This window comes from Pseudophryne corroboree, chromosome 2 (genome assembly GCF_028390025.1).
Source record: "Pseudophryne corroboree isolate aPseCor3 chromosome 2, aPseCor3.hap2, whole genome shotgun sequence".
NCBI classification, from domain to species: Eukaryota; Metazoa; Chordata; class Amphibia; order Anura; family Myobatrachidae; genus Pseudophryne; species Pseudophryne corroboree.
In genome coordinates, this window is record NC_086445.1 from 538,792,653 (window position 1) to 538,816,534 (window position 23,882).

At 44.5% G+C, this 23,882-nt stretch overlaps 1 protein-coding gene and 1 long non-coding RNA gene across 4 annotated transcripts in view; both read right to left on the minus strand.

Annotated features, from left to right (window-relative positions):
- Positions 1 to 259: 259 nt before the first annotated feature.
- On the minus strand, positions 260 to 14,344 carry LOC135034362 (uncharacterized). The gene is made up of 2 exons (XR_010229611.1): positions 12,566 to 14,344; positions 260 to 4,094 (listed from the first exon to the last, which is right to left on the minus strand). It is a non-coding gene; the product is annotated as an uncharacterized LOC135034362 (long non-coding RNA).
- A 581-nt stretch (positions 14,345 to 14,925) lies between these two features.
- KHDRBS1 (KH RNA binding domain containing, signal transduction associated 1) overlaps positions 14,926 to 23,882 on the minus strand; it is a 40,189-nt gene continuing 31,232 nt past the window's right edge. For all 3 annotated transcript variants that reach the window (XM_063954252.1, XM_063954251.1, XM_063954253.1), the window contains exon 9: positions 14,926 to 15,542. In XM_063954252.1, coding sequence (XP_063810322.1) covers positions 15,442 to 15,542 — 101 coding nt within the window. In that variant the 3' untranslated portion in view covers positions 14,926 to 15,441. The remainder of the gene's footprint in view (positions 15,543 to 23,882) is intronic.

The window sequence follows — 23,882 nt, forward strand, 5'->3', positions numbered from 1 at the left end:
CCAGCACTAATCGCTTTTATAGATTACTCACTCTGCTTCTGCTGAATTCGATCTCCTGGGAGAGATGCTGAACCCTTCAGGCAGGGTCTTTATCTCTCCTACCGTTTTGAGCTTCTGCCCCCCTTTCAGATAGGTTGGCTTGGCTTCAGAATTAAATAAAAATTATTTCTTTAATGGAGCAGTAGCTCCTTTTCTGTGCTGCACCTCCAGCACAATTTACATATTTGGAAAAGGGAAATAAAAATTACCCACACAGAAGTCTTTAAAATATACATATTTATTTTGGGGTGGTTTTTTTTCTTAACAGAATCTAGAAATCTTAGAATACATTGCGACAAATCTTATCAGTAGTACCAACTTTCCTCTCAAAAATGACACAATACCTCCCAAAAAGCCCATTACGCCAGAAGAGCACCCTTCTGTCAACCTACACAATTTATTCAAAGGAAGAAATGACATTTCCAAGTAGGGACAATTTATTTTTTTGAGTTTTATTTAAATTTTACATCAAAAGCATACAGGCAGAAATCAATCTGAAAATTGCATTTAATGAAAAATCAAGTAACCATCAAGCATAACATTCTGAACAGGTGGATTAGGGGGGGGACAGAAGAAATAAGGGAGCGAAGGAGCGTTGGGAAGTGTAACTGCAAGAAGGAGGTAGGGTTGGGTGACTTGGCAGTAGCTATGTAAAACAAACCTAGAAAAGGTACAAGCATGCGCCTCATAAGAGATCCAGGGGGAGCAGGTATTAGTGAATTTGAGCAGACACTCATGCAGGTAGCTGGTGATGTGCTCTAAGTGATTAGTGTGCCAGATAGAGTTATGTAGTGCAGAGGAAGGTTGGGGGATTTACTGACTTCCAGTGAGCTGCAACGGCAGTTAGCTGCGTTAAGGATGTATGAGCAAGTGCTTGAGTAGTTCTATCACATTCAAGAATGGGCAGTGGTAGAATGGAATACGAGACACAGTGTGGGATATACCTACGAGAGAATTAAACGATCATATCCCAGAAGCACTTCATTATAGGGCAGTGCCACCAAATATGAGCAAAGGTGCCCTCCTCTCCACATCCCCTCCAAAATCTCTCCCATGTCTGGGGAAATAGGTCTCGAAAGCGTGTAGGAACAAGGTACCATTGTTATACAGGTTGAGTATCCCTTATCTAAAATGCTTGGGACCAGAGGTATTTTGGATATGGGATTTTTCCGTATTTTGGAATAATTGCATACCATAATGAGATATCATGGTGATGGGACCTAAATCTAAGCACAGAATGCATTTATGTTTCATATACATCTTATACACACAGCCTGAAGGTAATTTTAGCCAACATTTTTTATAAAACTTTGTACATTAAACAAAGTGTGTGTACATTCGCACAATTCATTTAGGTTTCATATACACCTTATACACACAGCCTGAAGGTTGTTTAATACAATATTTTTAATAACTTTGTGTATTAAACAAAGTTTGTGTACATTGAGTCATCAAAAAACATAGGTTTCACTATCTCACTCAAAAAAGTCCATATTTCGGAATATTCCGTATTTTGGAATATTTGGATATGGGATACTCAACCTGTAAGTGTTTTCTCTAACACATACAGAAGACTGTCAGCTATGGGGACAAATTTGCAGTGCCATCCATTGAAGCTGCTGATGAGGTGTAATGAGCATGTTTAAACTATTATGGTTACAGTTTCAGAGGAGAAAGCTATTTTGACAAGGAACTATAATTTGGCAAGTGCAGTTTCTATGTTCAGTGTTCTCACTACAGAGAGTATATCATTGATATATGGCAGTGAGGGTCTTTTTGCAAACTGAAGGCACACTCCCTCTGGATAATAGGCACATAAATGCAGTTACCTCTATCAGTATGTGAGATGGGACTGTAGTGAGCAAAGCAGGGTGAAGCAGTCTAATGTTGTGAAGTGTAATTCTATAGTGTATAATTCTCGGTGAGGGTAATGTTCCCTTCCTGTGTTCCACGTTCTCTCCTCAGTGCAGCAACTTCCTTGGCCACTATTGGCTTGTAACTTATGTGACACAGAACTACTGACATCAGTACCAGTCATGCCAGAGGTTTTGCCAAGTGATCGGAAAAGCAATTTACATGTGATTTGCTGTTCACTGCATCTAATCACCATGGTCTACAAAAATGACCTAATATAAAGAAAATGAAGCCACACGCTATTACGTGAATGACTCCAGTTTAAGGAACAAAATCTTATCACTTGCTGATAACGTCTTCATATGTTATCTAATGTTACGCTGTAATGAGTAGTCTCCTGCATAGATTAATAGTGTAATTTATAGGTGTTTTATATACATGTAACTATGTTGTGTCTAATGAATGTTGATTTTTAGCAGAATACTGTTTATTATAGAAGCCATTAACTTTAGCTGTGGTTTTCCTTGTCTCTTTTACAGAGTAACAGCTATTTGCTTTTATTTGCAATAATTTTCCCACATGGCTTCATTTTTCTCTCTCCTGGTTTATTGAGGTTTGGCAACTAGGACGTAGCTGTGTAGAATAGATTATATGCGCTTTATTTTATTTTTAGAAAATAAATGTATTAGCAATTGGTTACTGCTAGAGAATGATCTGCAGTATACGGTCACACTAGTATATTAACGTATTGGCCATATTCATTTCAGATTAAGGTTGCACATAAATAACCAGTTACTGATCATTCCTCACAGTGCCAATCTCTAAGAGTAACAAAATGAGTCATTACTTGAATTTCCAGTCTAGTGACCGCATGTAGTGTAATAGGCCCTACACACTGGCCGATTTTCTGAAAGAGATGAACGATCTCGTTCATAAATGAACGAGAACTCGTTCATATCTTTCAGTGTGAAGACTCCAGCGAAGAACGATGCGCGGCCCCGCGCTCGTTCATCGCTGGTCTCCCGTCAGCCGAGCATGCAGGCCAATATGGACGATCTCGTCCATATTTGCCTGCACTTCAATGCAGCCGCGTGACGGGGGGAGTGAAGAAACTTCACTCCCCCCGTCACTGCCCCCCCGCCGCCGGGTCGCTCGTCGGCCGTTTTGGCCGTTGGGCACCTCGGCGGCACATCGTCAAATGTGTAGGGCCCCTTAGGCTCATTAGCCATATAGTAATGGTAGTGTTAGGCTTATTAGCCATATAGTTATGGTCACCTCAGCAGCCACATCATACTGCTTTTTATGAATTTTAGATGTATGTATTCTTTTAAATACTCCATAGAATTATATCACTTTATACTCATTATTGCTGCACACAAATAATGACTATCACTTGATTAGGTCAGTATTTTATTAAGTATGATTGTTAATGTGGTGCCATGGAATACGCAAGCTTGTATTCTTTACAAAATAAAGGATTGGACCCTAATATAAAGTAGGATCTCAAATTTTGAAATCGATGGGTCCCCGAGACATAAGTTATGAGCTCAACCTGGTCCAGTACTCGTAACTGTTAACAGCTTGCATAATACCCAATAAGTGTTGGATTTGGGGGGGCAGGCTTAAGCATGTAGGCCAAGTTTAGAGTGTATGTCTAGTCAGAATTGGGGGCTATACAGAGTTGTGTGTAAAATAGTCATGCTGCTGCTAACAGGTGTTTTAACAAGCATAAGCAGGAGTGAGGTGTGGTGACATACAATTCAGCCTATATGCATTTAGTTTTATGCACGTAGTGCATGTGTAATGGTGGCCGACTTACATCCAACTCTGAATTGCCCTCAATCTATGTACATAATTACATTCAGGGTTGAACGGTTAGAACTATGACCAATGTTTATAATGGTGAATTTCTGCAGATCAATGATTCAGTCAACATAATACATTTGACCCTATTGTCCCCAACTAACAGAATTGCCTGGGAGGCCACTGTTCAACAGCACTGATAAACCAGAAAACAAGATAAGGCAATTGAAACCACCTTCTGCTAAAGAGTTAATCTTATATATTGCCTGACCTTCCCATGAATTCCAATTAATGACCAACTGTATGTACCATTTCATTACAATCCTCATTAAGCTCCATTAATGAGCCCACTGGTAGGTTCACTTCCATGACTGATCAGTCCATGTTCCTCAAGCATCCTGTAAAGAGAGTCAAAATTAGAATTCTCTAGTATTTTTGTGATCGCTATACTAAAGTATTATACAAAAAACAAGTCACAAGTCATAATCAAGCCACACACACACACTGAAGATTTACCAGACCAGTATAAAAGATGCCAAAAAGATTAGTTTTATGGAGGTGGTAAAAGCATGTTCAGGGGTTTTACACACATTTCTGAAAGAACCTCGGAAGGGAGGAGATGTGGTTTTGGCCTATTCTCATCAATAGCTTAATTATTCTACAGTTTCGAGACCAATTGCAGTTTTAGGATAATCTATTAACACAAATACTGAAGACTTCAACTGAAATCAGCACAGACTACGGAGTTACCCCAGTGGTGCTCCATAAGGATTCACTCAAAACAGAGCAAAATGCTCCGAACAATACTAGCCACCTGAAACAGGAGGCATGAACTTATTTCCCTACAATAAAGTTTACTTTACACCTCAGTCATGCCTACATGACCTAACAGATCATCATCCCTCACAAATATGTTCCGACCATTTATTCATGTCTTTATTAACCCAGGCTGACGCTAAAATTGGGCCAAGAAGCGCTTGCCATATAAATTTTAAATAACTTCAAGCTGCTTGCACCAAAGAGACAATTCACATTTTCTGGTATCCCCACTAAGAAAACAAAACAAAAAACTCTGCATGGAGTTTAAGACCGATAAGTATTTTTAGCTTAGCAAGTTCAACAGCTGAAGATGCAGGAAGAGAAGTGCCCCGTCTTTTTTCCACTCAAATAAGGAACCCTTTAAAACTGGTAAAGTCTTTGTAGGGGGACTAGTTATTAATTTGTGAGTAATCCTCTGAAAACAGGTATTTCCTGATATGTACAGGGCACCACAGTAGGTTTCTATTGGGGCTGCTTTATTGCAGAATTTACCAAGCTCCAGAATGTAATAACGCTATTGTATGGGCTACTTTCCCACCATTTATCAGAAGGATCCCTAGGCAATGGCTGCCCCCACTTCCGTGGTCAGCAGATTGTGCAGTAGCAAGCTGGGGTCTCAAGAAGTAGTGAAGCCATTATTATAATAATGGCTTCATATGTACATAAACAAATGAGCAGAAGAAAATAGGATTTTAAATACCCACCGGTAAATCCTTTTCTATGAGTCCGTAGAGGATGTTGGGCACTCTCAAAAGACCATGGGGTATAGACGGGATCCGCAGGAGACATGGGCACTAAGACTTTCAAAGGGGCGTGACCTGGCTCCTCCCTCTATATCCCTCCCCAGACTTAGTTTGGAACTGTGCCCGGCTAGATGGACATTACGAGGAAAGGACTTAAACAAGGTGAGCCAACACCAGCTCACGCCATAAGCATGCCGTATAACAACATGGCAGATAACTGAACACATGTCAACGGACATGGACAAAACCTCAGCAACAAGCTGAAGAAAAAAAAAAAAAACACAACCTGTGTGTAACCAGAACTAAACTGCAGATACAGTACGCACTGGGACGGGCACCCAACATCCTCATAGAAAAAGGATTTACCGGTAGGTATTTAAAATCCTATTTTCTATTTCGTCCTAAAGGATGTTGGGCACTCTCAAAAGACCATGGGGTTTATACCAAAGCTCAATAGCGGGCGGGAGAGTGATGACTGCAGCACCGATTGACCAAATTTAAGGTCTTCATCGGCCAAGGTATCAAACTTGTAGAATTCAGCAAACGTGTTCGACCCCGACCAAGTAGCAGCTCGGCAAAGTTGCAATGCCGAGACACCCCGGGCAGCCACCCAGGATGAACCCACCTTCCTAGTGGAATGGGCCTTCACTGATTTCTGCAACGGCAAGCCTGCCGTTGAATGAGCCTGCTGAATAGTCTGACATATCCAGTGGGCAATGGTCTGCTTGGAAGCAGGAACCCCAATCTTATTGGGAGCATACAAAATAAACAAACTGTTTTCCTCAATGGAGCCGTCCTGGCTACATGAATCTTTAAAGCTATGACCACATCCAGAGACTTATTCTCAGCCAAAGCGCCAGTAGCCACTGGCACCACAATAGGTTGGTTGATATGAAAAGAGGAAACCACCTTTGGCAGAAATTGTTGCCGAGTTCGCAACTCTGCTCTATCTTCATGGAAAATTAAATAAGGGCTCATGTGAGACAAAGCCGCCAACTCAGACACCCGCCGTGCGGATGCCAATGCCAACAAAATGACAACTTTCCAAGTGAGGAATTTTAACTCCACTTTACGCAAAGGCTCAAACCAATGTGACTGAAGGAACGATAATACGACGTTAAGGTCCCAAGGTGCCACAGGGGGCACAAAAGGAGGTTGGATGTGCAACACCCGTTTCACAAAGGTCTGCACTTCAGGAAGTGAGGCCAATTGTTTCTGAAAGAAAATGGACAAGGCAGAAATCTGCACTTTAATGGAGCCTAATTTAAGGCCCGCATCCACTCCATTCTGTAGAAAATGGAGAAAAAGTCCAAGGTCAAATTTCTCCACTGGAGCTCTCTTGGACTCGCACCAGGAAATATATTTCCTCCAAATACGGTGATAGTGCTTTGACGTCACAGCCTTCCTGGCAAGAATAAGAGTAGGTATGACTTCACTGGGAATACCCTTCCGGCCTAAAATCTGGCGTTCAACCGCCATGCCGTCAAACGTAGCCGCTGTAAGTCTTGGTGGACGAACGGCCACTGCCGCAGCAGGTCCTCGCGAAGAGGAAGAGGCCAGGGATCGTCCACTAGTAACGTCTGAAGATACGGGTACCACGTTCTCCTTGGCCAATCTGGGGCTACAAGGAGCACTGGAATGGTTTGTTCTTTCTAGAAGTCTCAACACCTTTGGGATGAGAGGAAGCGGAGGGAAAATGTACACTGACGGAAACACCCAGGGTGTTGTCAGCACATCCACTGCCTCCGCCTGAGGGTCCGTGGACCTGGAACAATACATCAGAAGTTCTGTTGAGGCGAGACGCCATCATGTCTATATGGAGAACCCCCCATCGAACTGTTATCAGTGCAAAGAACTCCTGATGGAGGCTCCACTCTCCTGGATGTAGGTAGTGTCTGCTGAGGAAGTCTGCTTCCCAGTTGTCCACTCCCGGAATGAATATTGCCGACAGAGTGCTTGTATATTTTTCCGCCCAACGAAGAATTTTCGTGGCTTCTGCCATTGCTGCTCTGCTTCTCGTGCCGCCTTGGCGGTTGATGTAAGCCACTACCGTGACATTGTCCGATTGGATCAGAATCGGCAGGTTCCGAAGATGTTCCGCTTGTAGGAGGCCGTTGGAAATGGCTCAGTTACAGAACGTTTATGTGAAGATGCGTTTCCGGACTTGACCATCTTCCTTGGAAGCTAACCCCCAGTGACTGCACCCCAACCTCGGAGACTTGCATCCGTGGTTACCAGGATCCAGAACCGGCGTCCCGCAAGGAGGGGAGAGCTGTGGAGCCACCACAGAAGTGAGACTCTGGTGTTGGGAGATAGAATTATCCTCCGGTGCTTATGAAGGTGGGATCCGGACCATTTGTCCAACAGGTCCCACTGGAACACTCTGGCATGGAACCTCCCAAAATGGAGGGCCTCGTATGCCGCCACCATTTCCCCCCAGCAATTGAATGCATTGATGAATGGAGACTGTTTTCGGTTTTAGCAAGAGTTTTACCAGACTCTGAATTTCCGAGCTCTCTCCATAGGGAGGAACACTCTGTTGGACCGTGTCCAGTATCATGCCCAAAAACGCCAACCGGGTTGTCGGGATTAACTGCGATTTTGGCAAGTTCAGGAGCCAGCCGTGCTGTTGTAGAATTGACAGGGATAGTGCAATGTCCTGCAACAATTTGTCCTTGGACGATCTCCTGATAAAGGCGAGGTCCAAGTACGGGATAATTGTAACCCCTTGCTTGCACAGGAGAACCATCATTTCCACCATTACTTTGGTGAAAATCCTTGGAGCCATGGATAGACCAAACGGCAACGTCTGAAACTGGTAGTGCGTATCCTGGATAGCAAACCTCAGGAAACTTTGATGAGGATAAATGGGGACATGAAGGTAGGCGTCCTTAATGTCCAATGAGACCATGAATTCTCCCTCCTCCAGACTGGAGATCACCACTCTGAGAGACTCCATCTTGAATTTGAATTTCACCAGGAAGAAATTGAGAGATTTCAGGTTGAGGATTGGTCTTACCGAGCCATTCGGCTTCGGCACCACAAACAGGCTTGAATAAAACCCCTGCTGTGCCAGGGGTACCGGGAACACAACCTGATTTTGACACAAGTTTTGTACTGCACTGCAGACCAGAGCCCTGTCCGGAAGCGAAGCTGGTAAGGCTGATCTGAAAAAACAGTGAGGGGGAACGTCTTGAAACTCCAGTTTGTACCCTTAGGACACAATACTCAATACCCAAGGGTCTAGACCCGAGCGAACCCAGACCTGACTGAAAAGCTTTAGGCGTGCCCCCACCGGTGCGGGCCCTGTAAGGGAGACCTGGCGTCATGCAGAGGATTTGGCAGAAGCCGGGGAGGACTTCTGCTCTTGGGAACCCGAGGATGCGGGTACCCTCTTGCCTCTTCCTCTTCTATACTTGTTGGGCCGAAAGGACTGAATTTGATAATGTGGTGGTTTCTTCTGTTGCGTAGGAACAGACGGTAAAAAGGTAGATTTACCCGCGGTAGCTGCGCATACTAAATCAGAAAGACAGTCACCAAAAAGTTCACCTCCCTTAAAAGGAAGAGACTCCATATTTCTCTTGGAATCAGCATTCCACTGGTGAGTCCAGAGCGCTCGCCTAGCCGCAACGGACATAGCATTCGCCTTAGCACCTAGCAGGCCAGCATCCCTTGCAGCCTCTTTCAAGTATGCAGCTGCATCTCTGATATAACCAAGCGTTACCTGGATGTTATCTCTATCCAGAGTATCCCAATCAGAAGACAAAGTGTCTGCCCACTTTTCAATAGCACTACTGACCCACGCAGACATAAGAGGCCTGAGCAGCATCCCTGTAGTAGTGAAAATAACCTTTAGGGTAGCCTCCTGCTTACGGTCCGCCGGCTCCTTAAGGGCCGTCGATTGGGCTGCAGGGAGGGCTACCTGTTTTGACAAACGCGCCAGGGCTTTGACTACTGTGGGGGGGGGGGGGGGGGGGGGGTATTTTCCCACATATTCCTATCAGACTCGGGAAAGGGGTATGCCACCCTGATCCTTTTAGGAATCAAGACTTTTTATCAGGGCTGTTCCTAATGCTATCAAAGAGCGTTCAGTTCGAAACAAGGAGGAAAGGTAACCGAGCACTTCTTTTCCTTGTAAATAAGGGCCCTGGTTTCAGGTGTAATAGGGTCCTCATTAATATTCAAGATATCTTTGACAGCAACAATCATATACTGAATACTCAGCCAATTTAGGGTCCAACCTAGAAACAGCATAATCGACATCGGCCTCAGAGTCCGTGTCGGTACCCGTGTCAACTAACTGGTCAAAACTACACTTGTGCGACCCCGCAGGGTCTTGCATTTGTAATAAAGCGTCCTCCACTGATCTTTTCCACACCTGGGATTGAGATTCAGACTGATCAAATTTTTGATTTAATGACGTGACACTAGCATGCAAGGCATTCAATGTAGTTAACCAATCTGCAGTCGGCGGTGCCGACAGGGCCACCCCCCAAAACAGTCGTGTCCCTGATAAATTATCCCCCGAAGAAGGATAATCTGCCTCCGACATGTCGACTACCCAGAGACAGCACACACACCAAGCCTGTGAGGGAACACAAAGGGAAATAGCCAGCTCACACCCCAGCGCCAAATAAGCAGGTCTGACCACACTAATAAATGTCCCAGAGCTGCTGCGCTTTACTTATAATAAATAAATATGCCCTCCCCCCCTTCTGTTTTGAGCCCCCTGGTACTTGCTGCGGGTGAGGAAGGACCAGCGACTTCACTGAGGAAAATGGCGCCAGTGAGCAGCGAGGAAGAAGCCCCGCCCCCAACATGGTGCGCTTCGTCTCGCTTCATTTTATATATTTATCCTGGCGGGGGTATTGCGGACAGTGCCTGGGCACTGAATATAATTGCCGGCCAGTTTATAGAGGTAACAAGCTCCCGAGGGCTCCCCAGAAGAAGAAGATGTCTTTTCCTCAATAATCACCTGTCTTCTGGCTGAAGAGGGGGGACGGCAAGCTGTGGGAGGGAGCATCCAGAGAGCCCGGCGTTCATCTCTCCTCAGGAGCTGAAGGCATCCTGTCAGCAGCAGCAGAGCCCTGAAACTCATAAGAAGTGGGTCTAGACTGCTCTCCCCTCTTTCCCACGAAGCAGGGAGTCTGTAGCCAGCAGATCTCCCCAAAATAAAAAACCTAACAGTAAGTCTTTTCAGAGAAACTCTAAGAGCTCCCCGAGTACCCTGTGTCTCGTCCGGGCACATTTCTAAAACAGTCTGGGGAGGGATATAGAGGGAGGAGCCAGGTCACGCCCCTTTGAAAGTCTTTAAGTGCCCATGTCTCCTGCGGATCCAGTCTATACCCCATGGTCTTTTGAGTGCCCAACATAATCTAGGACGAAATAGAAAACAGTAATGTATAGTAGAAGACCATGTAGGACAAATACATAGTATACAAACATTTATGCATCAGCGGACACAACACTAAAATAAGCATCAGGGTGGCAGAAAGGGTTCGTAGCTGTCAGGGAATAGAATATAGTCTAAGTAAGAAGGAAAGGCACATAAGGGGAGAGGGCCCTGCTTGTGAGAGCTTATATTCTGAAGTGGAGGGGCAGACTGACAAAGGTTACACATATGGGGTAGACTGAGCGTGGAACAGGGTTAAGAGGAGAAATTGCTGGTTTTGATCAAGTTGGTTTTGAGAGCCCATCTGAAGTTCTGAAGAGAGTCTTATGGGGAGAGGTACAGAGAACAAGAAACAAGGGGGAGCAGCGCACACACAATATTGGAGGAAGAAGTGGGATGAAGTAATCAGTGAGCAACAGAGGCAGCATGCATTTGTGGAATGAGGGGGTGGGCGGGAGTGTAAAAGGGAAACAAAGGTCAGATGTAAAATTGGAGTGGAGTGGAATAGGTGAGGGCTTTATAAGCAAGAAGCTTGAATTGGATTCTGAAGGGGAAGGAGAGGCAGTGTAGGGCTTGTAAGAGAGGGGAGGTGGACGTAGTACGTCTAGAGAGGAAGATGAGCCAGGCAGCAACACTGAAGATAGACGAATGTTGGTTGCCAGATAGGAGATTACAGTAGTCCAATCTGGAGATGACTAGTGGGCAAATGAGGGTCTTTCTACCACCCAGTGGGGGAGATGTACTAAGCCTGAAAAGTGATAAATATCACTCTGATAAAGCACCAGCCAATCGGCTCCTAACTGCCATGTTACAGGCTGTGTTTGAAAAATGACAGTTAGGAGCCGATTGGCTGGTGCTTTATCACAGTGATATTTATCACTTTTCAGGCTTAGTACATCTGGCCCAGTGTGAGAAAAGGGCCTGATCCATGTACCTACTGAGATTAAAACGGTAGGATTGTGTGAAGTACTGAATGTGTGGTTTGAACTTAGATTTGAGCATCAGCATAGAGATGATATTGGAAGTCAGAAGAGCCAATGAGCTCACCTAAAAAGAGGACAAAGAGAAAAGGAGGTGGTCCAAGATTAGAACCTTGGTGGAAAGCTACCGTTAGTGGAAGTGGTGATGGGGGTAAACTGGATAGGAGCAGAAGTAGTAAGCGAGACTGGCTGCAGCATATAGACTGATGCTGTGAGAGGAAGTCCAGAGAGGAAAGAAAAAGAAAAATAAGTTGTAGTCCTGGCTGTTAAGAAACTCACTGGTGACCCATAGTCAGTGTCCAATTAAATACTATAAAATATATACATTTTATTGTAATATGGAATATCAAGGAGTGGTGTACAACACATACTCATTATCTATAGATAGTAAGTATACACACCGGAGGTAGATGGACATGAGTGGATATTTTCTTCGCATTCTAAAGCAAGTATACATTTCCAGATGCTAGTGCTACATTGCGGCAGCATGCTACTTTTAAGAGAGACAAAAGCAGCACGGGATCAGTACGAAATCCCGACGGACAGAATCCCGACCGGCACAATCTCGACAGGGGGGGCAAGCACAACACAGCCCCTTGCAGGCTCTCCACGCTGCAGGCACGGTGCCCCTCTACGCTCGGCACATTAATTTATTCTCCCTCTATGGGTGTCGTGGACACCCACAGAGGGAGAATATGTCGGGATTGTGGAGTCTGTATTCCGACCGCCGGGATTCCGTCCGGCAGGATCTTGACTCCATCCCATAAGCACAAACCCCACTTTCCAACTTCTACCACCTCCAAAAGGCTGTAGGGGAGGAGAAGAGTTCTTCTACCTATTCGTTCAATAATAACATATGCACAGGACTGGTCCGAGGACATGTACACTGCAAGAAGGCTTAGTCTTATTAACAAGTCTAGATTGTTGGTACTCACAAAGAACAAGCTTTCTACAGCGCCACATTTTATGGTGCATAAGGGAAGGATTGTAAGATTTCTATAGCACCCATCTGTGTGTCAAACTCTTGAGACACGGACAACCACCATCTGTGAAGCAAGAAAATATATGTCAGCTCAGCAGAAAACATTTAGACCATGGAAGGAAAAAAATAAAAAGTAAAAATAAAAAGTGAGGAGCTTAAAATGGGTGTTTGAGTTTAAATAACTGAGCAGATCTTTTTTATATTCTAAACGGTAGCAGATTTAAAGTCTATTGGCATTAAAGGCAACTTGGAAACCTTTTTAAGTCAACTAGCATTAAAGTAGGAATGGTTACAGTTCGCTATTTTACATAATGGCTTTTAAAGCTTTTTGATAACGTTTGTGGATAATGGTCAATCTGCTATCAGTTTACATGGAGATTAATCTTTATATTCACAGCCTGTAACAGTTTATCCAGGCAGCAGCAATCGTGGTCAGTCAGAAGGACCAATAAACACACACTATGCTGCTGCCTGGTTAGAATGCAACTGACATTACATTTGACGTGCGGAGAGCAGTATTAGGGAATTCTGTTACCTGGTTTGCGGTGCATGATTTACACATCCTGAGTGTCTCGCAGGATTTCGCTTTTCTTTATTAAGGTTAAGGAACCTTGGCATTTGTACGATGTCCACAGCCCATGGGAACTCTCCAGTCTTTATTCCGTTAAGACTACAAATAACAAGTTTATTTTGTCTTTTGTCTTTTTATTTGTGAAGGTGAACCAGGCTACCACCAAACATCAACCTTGCCATAGGAATTAACACTCCCAGGAAGGTTAGAACGGTCGTCTTATGTAATGGGAACAAAAAACAAACATTCTGTATGACAAAACTTTTTTTTTTTTTTTTTTTTTAAAGGAAACTGCCCTACGTTGAGGAAAGTCTACATTGTAGCTGTCCACCAGCATGTTCAGTAGACCAGAGTTTAGAAGTACAATAATTGATTTGATAAAGTTGGCAAGTAGTATTTACCTAGGATAATATTCAAGAAACAAAACATCAGTGATGACTGATCACAAATGTCACAGTAATGGACTAACATTCAATAAAGACCAAAAAACAGGGCTATGGGGCATTTTAAACAGGACAGACACAATCTTCTAGTGAAATTGTGCCATTTACCATTAAGAAGCGTTACCATGTGGGTATAGCTTTCAAAACATTTTTATACTTCTTTAAGCAGGTTCTTCATCAGCACACAGCATGTGATGGCTTACCTACAGGTACAAGGATGGTAAATAACGTAAAGCTTAACGTCACTGTGTTTCATGTTTTTTTCTTCCTTTCTAACCTCTTCCTGTATATAAACCAATGGTTACATATGATTTGTTAGAGTACTTCCAACAAGAACCTAGTTGATCAGATTATCCATCTTTGGTGGGTTAGCACATGTAGTCCTCTGTCCACATCTGGTCCCCTATGTAGGCTAGGTGTAAATAGATAAGTGAGGCAATGCTTCTGGAGTTAAGTGCCTAACCAGCAGGGAGAAAGAATACCTATAGCACGCACTTAAAAATATGAATAAAGACTCCATGAAAGTTGAGCCTTTGAGATATTCAAGCCGTGACTTATGGTATCTTTATGCCATGAGGAATTCTTCCAGATAAAGGACAGCAGCAACCAGCCAAACGTGAAGTTTTCCAAAACAGAATTATACAAAGGACTAAATGTACTTTTTAGCACATATTGAGTGGTTTCTCTAACAGATTGTTTTATTTGGGGGGGGGGGGGGGGGGGGGGGGGGGTGTACACAAATCACTAGCTCTGTAGGATTTGGAGGTCATAAACTAAAAATTGAGCAGGACCATACTTCTGTAAAATAAGATTCTGCAGTGACCAGAATTGCTGGAAACACAAGGAGGGACAGACAGAACACCACCACCCCTTCAACAACCCATGGCAGAATTATATTAAGATGAAATAGATGTAATGCCCTTTTAAAGCTCCACCAGTATTTAGGTCTGTTTTTTTATTTATTTTTTTAACTACACATTCTAGATATATACTGCAGTTAAGGAATTTTTGTTTTTTTACATAACCAACCCCTCAGAACGATTATGTTGCATCAGACCCCATCTATTACATAGGGAGTTCAGTCTGCTTATAGTGCACAGGCTCAAAGTTTCTCCTGATGTTTGAAAGTAAACTGAACAGATCTATATTTCAGTAAATAAAGTTGAAATAAAAAAAAAACCACATGGCTTTGCCCCTCTCTATACATGTTGGGGCCATAATACACTGCTTATCTTTTTTAATGCAATTATTTTAACACCCTATTTGAGAACAAGAGAATTAAGACAACATTAACAAAAGTTTTGTCCATAAGGTTTAATAACATAAAGCGTTTTTTAATTACAAAGTCAAATGCTTGGGTTTTTAAACACCATACAACATTACAGCTAATTACTCTATTTAAACTAGCTCAAATAAAATAAAAAAAAAAAATGGAATATTGAAATGCAGCTTAGTTCAGGATTGTGACTCTACAGCTAACATTAAACGTTTTTGTTAGAAACTCATTTTTAAACAAAAATCACTCAATACTATTTTAACTTTGTTTTGTTTTACATGAAAAATCATGGTTTTAAGTTTTGTTTTTCAATAACAGTAAAAATAATAAAAATAAAAATGGGTCTAAATATCAGAACATTTTGTTTTCTCCAATTTTAAAAACGGTCTTAAGAGGAGGAGCTGAAGTTAGATTTAGAGAGTATGGGGAGGGGGAAAAGGAGTCACAAAGCACAGAAAATTTACTTGTGTTGTGGTTTAAGGAACGGGAAGTCCTGGGACACAAGATATCAGTAATAATGGTTTGGATGGGTAGCAGTCCTAGAAGCGCCTGTAGGGGTGTTCTCTGTAGGCGTTTCCTTTTGCTGCATGAGAAGATGGAACTTTCAAGGACGGACGGGATCCATTCCAGTTGTCTTGCCCTACAATAAGTACACATGGCGTAAGTCTTAGGATCTCAAAGTATGAACTGCATAGAGGCAAAAAATAGGATTTTGGTACTTACCAGGTAAATCCTTTTCTTTGAATCCATAGGGGGCACTGGAGTAACAAGGCACTGAATATTAAAAATTAGAACTCTCCTCCCCTCCATATCCCAGAGTACCTCAGTGTTTTTTACTGAGCCGAACAGGAGCGATAGAGGTTGACAATGGAGAATTACATAGAACAGAACGGACAACAATAAAGTTGACACATAACGTGACTGACAACTAAACAGTTGGCACAATAACCGATAGAACTTGAACCAGTCGGTGAGAATGTGTTACCATACGATTCCCTGAACTTACCGCAAAATAGGTAAAACTGCTCTGGGTGGGCGTCCAGTGCCCCTTATGGATTCAAAGAAAAGGATTTACCTGGCAAGTGCCAAAATCCTATTTTCTTTTTCATCCACTAGGGGTCACTGGAGTACTCTTGGGACGTACCAAAGCTTCCCCGGTGGGCGGGAGAGCTGTTTGGCACCTGTAACACTAGGCGGCCAAAGCTAGATGCTGATGCCGCAAACGTATCAAACTTGTAAAAGCGCAAACGTGTGCACTGAAGACCATGTAGCCGCACGGCAAAGCTGCGTCGTAGAAGCTCCACGACCAGCTGCCCATGAAGTTCCCACAGAACGTGTGGAATGAGCTGTTACTGATGTAGGCGGCTGTAACCTAGCATTAAGGTAAGCCTGACGTATGGTCCGTTTTATCCATCTGGATAAGGTCTGCTTAGACGCTGGCCAACCCATCTTGGCAGCATCATAGAGAACAAACAACGTATCCATCTTACAACTGTAGACGTCCAGGATACATAAACGCGTAATGCGCGTACCACATCCAAGGTTCCAGAATTTCCTGTCAACACAGGAACTACTATTGGTTGATTGATGTGAAAGGATGACACTACCTTTGGTAGGAAAGCGGGATTCGTCCGAAGTTCCACTCTGTCATCATGAAACCCCAAATACGGTGGCTTGCATGACAAGGCACCCAAATCGGAAACACGCCTTGCCGAAGCCAAGGCTAGTAGGAAAATTGTTTTCCAAGTGAGAAACTTAATATCCACTTGGTGTAAGGGTCATGGCGCTGTAGGTGGAATGAATGGAGGCTGTACTCTGAGGACACCTTGCAGAAAAGTGTGTACAGACGGCAATAGAGCCAATCGTCTTTGAAAGTAAATTGACAAAGCAGATACCTGCACCTTTAGTGTAGATAAACGCAGTCCTCCATCTAACCCAGTCTGTAGAAACAACAAAAGACGGGATAACTTGAAAGATGTCAGAAACTTCCGATCCTCACACCGACCTATATAGGCACGCCAAATTCTGTAATAATGAGCTGCCGTAACTGGCTTCCTAGCACGTAACATGGTTGGTATAACAGATTCTGGAATGCCCTCTCTCCTTAAGAGGGCGGTCTCAACAGCCACCCCGTCAAACGCAGCCGCGCTCAATCAGGGTAAAGGAATGGACCCTTTTGTAACACGTCCGGACGAAGTGGGAGCGGACAAGGCTAGTCTGCGAGTAGTCCTCGGAGATCCGAGAACCAAGCTCTCCGAGGCCAATGAGGCGTCACTAGTATGACTGTGACGGACTCTCTTTTGACCCGTTTTAGCAACAGAGGGAGCAGCGGAAACAGGTACACGAGGCTGTACGGCCACGCGACGGTGAGAGCATCCACCGCCACTGCCTTTGGATCTCTCGTTCTGGACACATACTGGAGTGTTTGGTGATTGTGGCGAGACGCCATCAGGTCCACCTGAGGGTAACCCCAGCTGTGAACCAACATGTGAAACACCTCTGGATTTAATGCCCATTCTCCTGGATGAAAATCCCGACGGCTGAGATAATCCGCCTCCCAGTTGTCCACTCCCGGAATGAACACTGTCGACAATATCACCTGGTGATATTCTGCCCAATTGAGGATTCGAGCTACTTCCCGCATTGCCATGCGGCTTCTTGTTCCTCCTTGTTTGTTGATGTATGCGACTGCCGTTGCATTGTCTGACTGCACCTGGACAGTCAGAGACCGAAGCATGTGTACTGCTTGTCGTAGCGCATTGTAAATTGCGCTGAGTTCCAGGACATTTATAGACAGCAATCTTTCGTGATCCGCTCAGAGACCCTGGAGTTGACAATTTTGAACTACAGCTCCCCAACCTCTGAGACTCGCGTCCGTCGTTAGAATTATCCAATTCCAGGCGCCGAACAGTTTCCCTGCGGTCAGATTGTGTACATTGAGCCACCAGAGTAGAGATACCCTGGCCCGTGGCGACAACCTCTCTGTGGTGAATCTGCAGATGCGAGCCCGACCACATCCAGTTGAAAAGGATGTGAGTGAAGTCTCCCGAACTGAAGCGCTTTGAAAGGCGCCACCATTGTGCCTAAGAGGCGAATGCACAAATGTACTGAGACTGTGCGTGGCCTGAGCACCAATTAAACCAGATGACGAATGATCTGTACTTTGTTCTGGTAGGTAAATTCTTTGATTTACCGTATCGAGAATCATACCTAGGAATTGCAGTCGTTGAGACGGAATCAGATGTGATTTCTTGTGAAGTTGACAACCCAACCGTGCTGAACTAGGACATCGTACGTTAGCAACGCATGTTGGAGGAGCATCTGTTGAGACGGAGCTTTGATGAGCAGATCGTCCAAGTACGGAACTATTATCACTCCCAGGGATCTGAGATGAGCTATCATCACAGACATCACTTTGGTGAATACCCGAGGCGCTGACGAGAGGCCAAACTGTAGAGCCTGAAACTGGTAATGGTTCTGCCGGATTGCAAACCGCAAGAACCTCTGATGAGGTGGCCAAATCGGAATGTGTAAATACGCATCTTTGAGATCCAGCGCAATCATGAATTCCTGTGGCTCTAAACCTGCAATTACCGACCGCAGAGATTCCATCTTGAATCTGTAGTAAGTGACGTACTGATTGAGGCCCTTTAAGTTCAATATTGGCCTGACCGAGCCATCCGGCTTTGGTACCACAAACAGACTGGAATAATAACCCTGCCCCTGTTGGTGTACAGGGACCGGAATCAAAACTGCTGACTTAAGCAGAGACTGAATGGCAAGTTGCAGAACCGCCCGTTTGTCGTCCGACACAGGCAGTCGACCTTTGAGCACTAAATTGCGGAACCACCCATCTGTGGACGTCTGGAACCACGCCAAATGGAACGTCTGAAGGCGTGCTACCACAACTGGAGATCCAAGATGGGCTGGGAGTCCGTCATGCCACTGGCTTGTCGGTGATCTTAGCGTCTTGACGACTGGCGTTGGTTTGTTGGAAACCACGCCCTCGACCTCGTCTACCGGCCGTGGCTGGTCCCCTACCACGGCCTCGAAAGGGCTGAGGCCGAAAGGATTTGAACGCCGGGCCCGAGTATTTCCGCCTAGGCGCCGTTGGAGGCAATGGTAAGAAAACAGAGTTACCACCAGTGGCCTCAGCAATCCATTTGTCCAATTCAGGACCAAACAACTTCTCGCCACCGTAAGGTAACGCCTCTATACCTCTTTTGACCTCCGCCTCCGCTTGCCAAGAGCGCAGCCAGAGTGCTCGTCGTGCTGCAACTAGCGACGATGAAAGGCGAGAAGTGAGCTGACAGACGTCAGTAGAAGCTGTACATAGATAATCAGCAGCTTCCCAGATTTGATCAGCGAGAAGTATAAGGTGATCGTCCTGTAGGGCAGACTTGAGCTCTGTTATCCATACCATGAGCGCCTTAGTTACCCAAATGCCAACCAACCCAGGTCTAAGCAACACTCCTGCTGCTATATACATGGATTTTAGCATAGCTTCAATTTTACGGTCTGAAGGGTCTTTAAGCGTAGTAGCCGTTGGTACTGGTATGGTTAATTTCTTTGTAAGTTTAGACACAGACGAATCCACCAATGGCGGATTCTCCCATGTAGCTGCCAGACTCCGGAAACGGGTAACTAGACTTAAATCTAAACCGTTTATGCGGATTCTTTCGTGTTTCCAGTAACATCTTATTAAGAGATTCCGAAACCGGAAAACACATCGGAGTCCTCTGTCGTTTAGCAAAGACGACGTCATCATTTGTCAGAGGCTCCTCAGATTCTGTAAACCTCAGAGACTGACGCACCGCTCTGATGAGATCATCAATGCCTGGGCTGTCAAAATCTTCACTATCGGACTGCTGGTCTACTTCACCCTCCTCACCGTCATCTTGCGCAGTGAGGTCTGGCATAGAATCATCAGACTGTAACATAGCAGAAACTGGTAAATCATAAGACAAAGTAAATTTATCCCTACTACCCAAAATGGACTTAGACTGTTGGCAAGGCTGAGACTCCTGTCGAGCGGCGGCCAATTCTGATTGCAATCCAGCCATGACATCTGCTAGCATAGCCCATGGAGGGTCCGGGGATGAAACCGGCTTAGACAGCGGAGCAGAGATTGTATTCGTAGCGGAATCCACAAAACATACTGCGCATGTGGTAGAACAATCCGGTAACACACTGTCACAGACATGGCAGTGCTTTTTTGGTTTTGCCGGTGCCTTACTCATTATGCAGACAGACAATACAACATACAAAAGACAGACAACCTGCACGACTCAGTAAATAGTACTAAGAGATATATATATATATATATATATATATATATATATAAGATAAACGACTGCTCCGGCACTCCACATAGTCCAATGCTGGACTAATCTTGCTCTGGTGCCATCCACGACCGGGAGCCGGTGACATGCAGGGAAAGAATTGAGGCGGCACTCAGAGACTTGAAACAGCATTCATATATTTGTGCAAAAGGTGCAAAGCGTATCAACGTTTCGGGGACCTATTCCCCTTCTTCAGGATAACACAAGTGGCAAACAAAGGTGTTTAAATAGACAGTACAAACACTTACCCCCTGTCCCCATCCAATCTGCAGCTGCAGCGTGTCCGTCCGGCCGCCCTAACGTGACTTCCGCCCGGCTGTTCGCGTCACCGCGGGACCGGAAGTGATGTATCGCATGCAGGGCGCGTTACCATGGTGACTGCTCTGTCTGAGTATCATCTCACGGCCGCTTCACTTGCACTGCCCTTCACCTAATACTCGATCCCGCGAGATCTCGGGTCCTGGCTGGAGAGATAGCTGGCGTTACCATAGACTCGCTGTCAGCTGTGAAACAGTAAAAACAAAAGTGAACAAACAAATAGCAACAAGTGACATGTTAAGATGACATAAAGCAGTCAATATTGTGACAAAACGACAATTTTAAAAAAGCAATTTTTTGTGTACTAGTGCAAACTCAATAGAGCATGTATTTAAAAACATCTGAAAGTGAGAAGCAGAGCAAAAAGCACCAATAGGTATCCATGTCATAAAAACACACCGACAGCCTATTAAAAGAAATTCTAAAACGGGCACCTTGTATATATAGCAGCTTGAGTTTCATAATGCTGTGTTATGTTAGAAAAATACACTATGAGTGCCCCAGGCACGGAGTCCCCAAGGGCTGACTAATCTTGCATCTAGAGTCAACTGACTAAGGCCCAATCGGGTTCACAAAAAATTGATTAATCCCAAATTGTCATTAAGCCCCCCTGGTTTCAAAGTGTTGAGCCTGTATATCCACATGGACTCCAACTGTAATAGTCTTCGTCCACGATCTCCACCCCGTATTGACTCGGGGACGTGGTCTATGATACGATGTTTAAAAGTGGCCATCGAGTGTCTGAATGTCACGAAATGTTTGGCCACGGGCTGTTCACCACTGCCCGAAGCCAACGCATTCCTAATGGCAAGTCTGTGTTGAGCCATTCTGATTTTAAATTGGCATTCTGTTTTGCCAACGTAATATCGCCCACATGGGCAAATGATGGCATAAATGACAAACTTCGTGCTACATGTGAGAGGCCATTTGATTTTAAACAACTTTCCTGTAGTCCAAAAAGTACAGATGGACTATTCCCAACACAGGGTGTACCCGTGGTTGGGTAATGTGTCCAATGCTCAGGGGAGACCTAGACCTTTTCGGGGTCACCGTGAAAGGAGGTGGCTAGGTACGAGTACCACTTCTGCCAGTGACTCTGATGATACACACAGTGCGGTGGCAACAAACTTCAAGCGTAATACCCCTTTAGGGGTCAGGACCCGCGCTATCATCGCGGGTCAAGAAAGAAACGGCAGCTCACCAGACGAGGGAGACAAAACCAAAGGCAAAAACAAAGCAAAGCCTCCAAAACCGAAGAAGCGCTAATTTTTAATTTGTCCAGCACACCATTATCATCAGCTGAAAGACGTGTGCTTAACAAAGGGCTGTCGTTCATTCCCACCAATTATGGTGACGAGTTCAAAAACAAGATCAGTACGTTCAAATTGCACCGCACTTTAAAAATCAAAGAGCACTTTGGAAAACAACCAGCATTGCCATCTAAGGATCCATTACCTCCAAGAGTCCAGAAATTGGGCCCAAAATCACGGTTCGATCCAGTCTCCACCAATGCTTCCCTGAAAACCTTCAATAGAATGCTTGAAAGTTCAGATGTTGACCGCAAAAAACGTCAATTTCATAATTTGCAGCATGACGAGCGGGCAGCTCTAAAAGCATTGAGCAACAGGAAGGACATCATAATTCGTGGTGCCGATAAAGGCGGATCCATAGTCGTGCAGAATACCACAGACTATACAACCGAGTGTCTGAGACTTCTTGCTGACAGTGAAACATACTGTTGTTTGGAAAAGGATCCCTCTGCAGACTATAATGTTGAATTAACATCATTGTTGGAAAATGCTAAATCGCAAGATTTAATTTCAACAGACATTTTTCAGAGATTGGTACCTGACAAACCAGTGGTCCCCATTTTTTACACCATACCCAAGGTCCACAAGGACGCACAGAGACCCCCGGGCAGACCGATCATATCTGCCCGTGGGTCTCTGTGTGAGCCGGTGGCCATTTTTCTGGACACTTATTTACAACCCTGTATTCAAGGTATTTGCACTTATTTAAAAGACTCTAGCACTTTATTACAGACACTCAGCACTTTTGATGATATTCCCACCGATGTGTCGCTGGCCTCGGTAGATGTCACCAGCCTATACACCTGCATTCCTCACCAGCAGGGGTTGCAGGCTGTGCGACATCTCATAGTAGGAAATGCACGGTACACTGGGCCAGACATTGAGTTTTTCCTTGAATTGTTATGTTTCACGTTGACACATAATTTCTTTATTTTTGACGGTAAATTTTACAGGCAGCGAACGGGGTGTGCTATGGGGTCTTCTGTGGCACCCTCGTTCGCAAATGCCTTCATGTGGGAAACTGAACGAGAGTTATTTTTAGTCAACAGAAACATTTCCGATAGATTGTTTGTGTATTTTAGATACATAGATGATGTGCTGATCTTTTGGAGGGGTGATATACAGGACTTAGGCTCATTGATTGATTCACACAATCAATCTGATAATCCGGCCAAACTTACCATGACCAGCAGTCCAGTTGAAATCTGCTTTCTTGACATCCTAATCAAAATCCAGGAGAACAAAATCCTGACATGCCTTTATAGAAAGCCAACTGATCGCAACACGCTTTTGCGTTTTGATAGCTTTCACCCCCGTTCCACCGTCAGGGGTCTTCCATACTCTCAGTTCCTAAGGGTGTGTAGGGCCAACAACAGTGAGTCCACCAAGATGGATCAGCTGAGAGAAATGGAGGACAGATTCCTGACCAGAGGTTACCCTCGGGCATTAATACGATCGGCCCGCCTAAAGGCTGAGGCCACTCAGAGGGATGCCTCAAAGAAAAGTAAACACACCAAAGACATGTCTAAAATCATCCCGTGGGTGTGTGAATATGATGTAACCAGTAAGGAAAAGCAACGTCATTTAAGACAATTGTGGCCCATAGTAGCATCTGATCCAGAACTAAAGATGCTACATGATAAACGCATCATGCCCAGTTACAAAAAAAGGAAGAAGTATTAGGGACATATTAGTAAAAACTGACATGACAAAAATGCGATCTAATCCCACACATTTTCTTACCAGACGCAATGGTTGCTTTAAGTGTACCGGATGCACCACTTGTTCCCATATGTCAATAGGGACCACTATAGCCCACCCATTTACAGGAAAGTTGTTTAAAATCAAATGGCCTCTCACATGTAGCACGAAGTTTGTCATTTATGCCATCATTTGCCCATGTGGGCGATATTACGTTGGCAAAACAGAATGCCAATTTAAAATCAGAATGGCTCAACACAGACTTGCCATTAGGAATGCGTTGGCTTCGGGCAGTGGTGAACAGCCCGT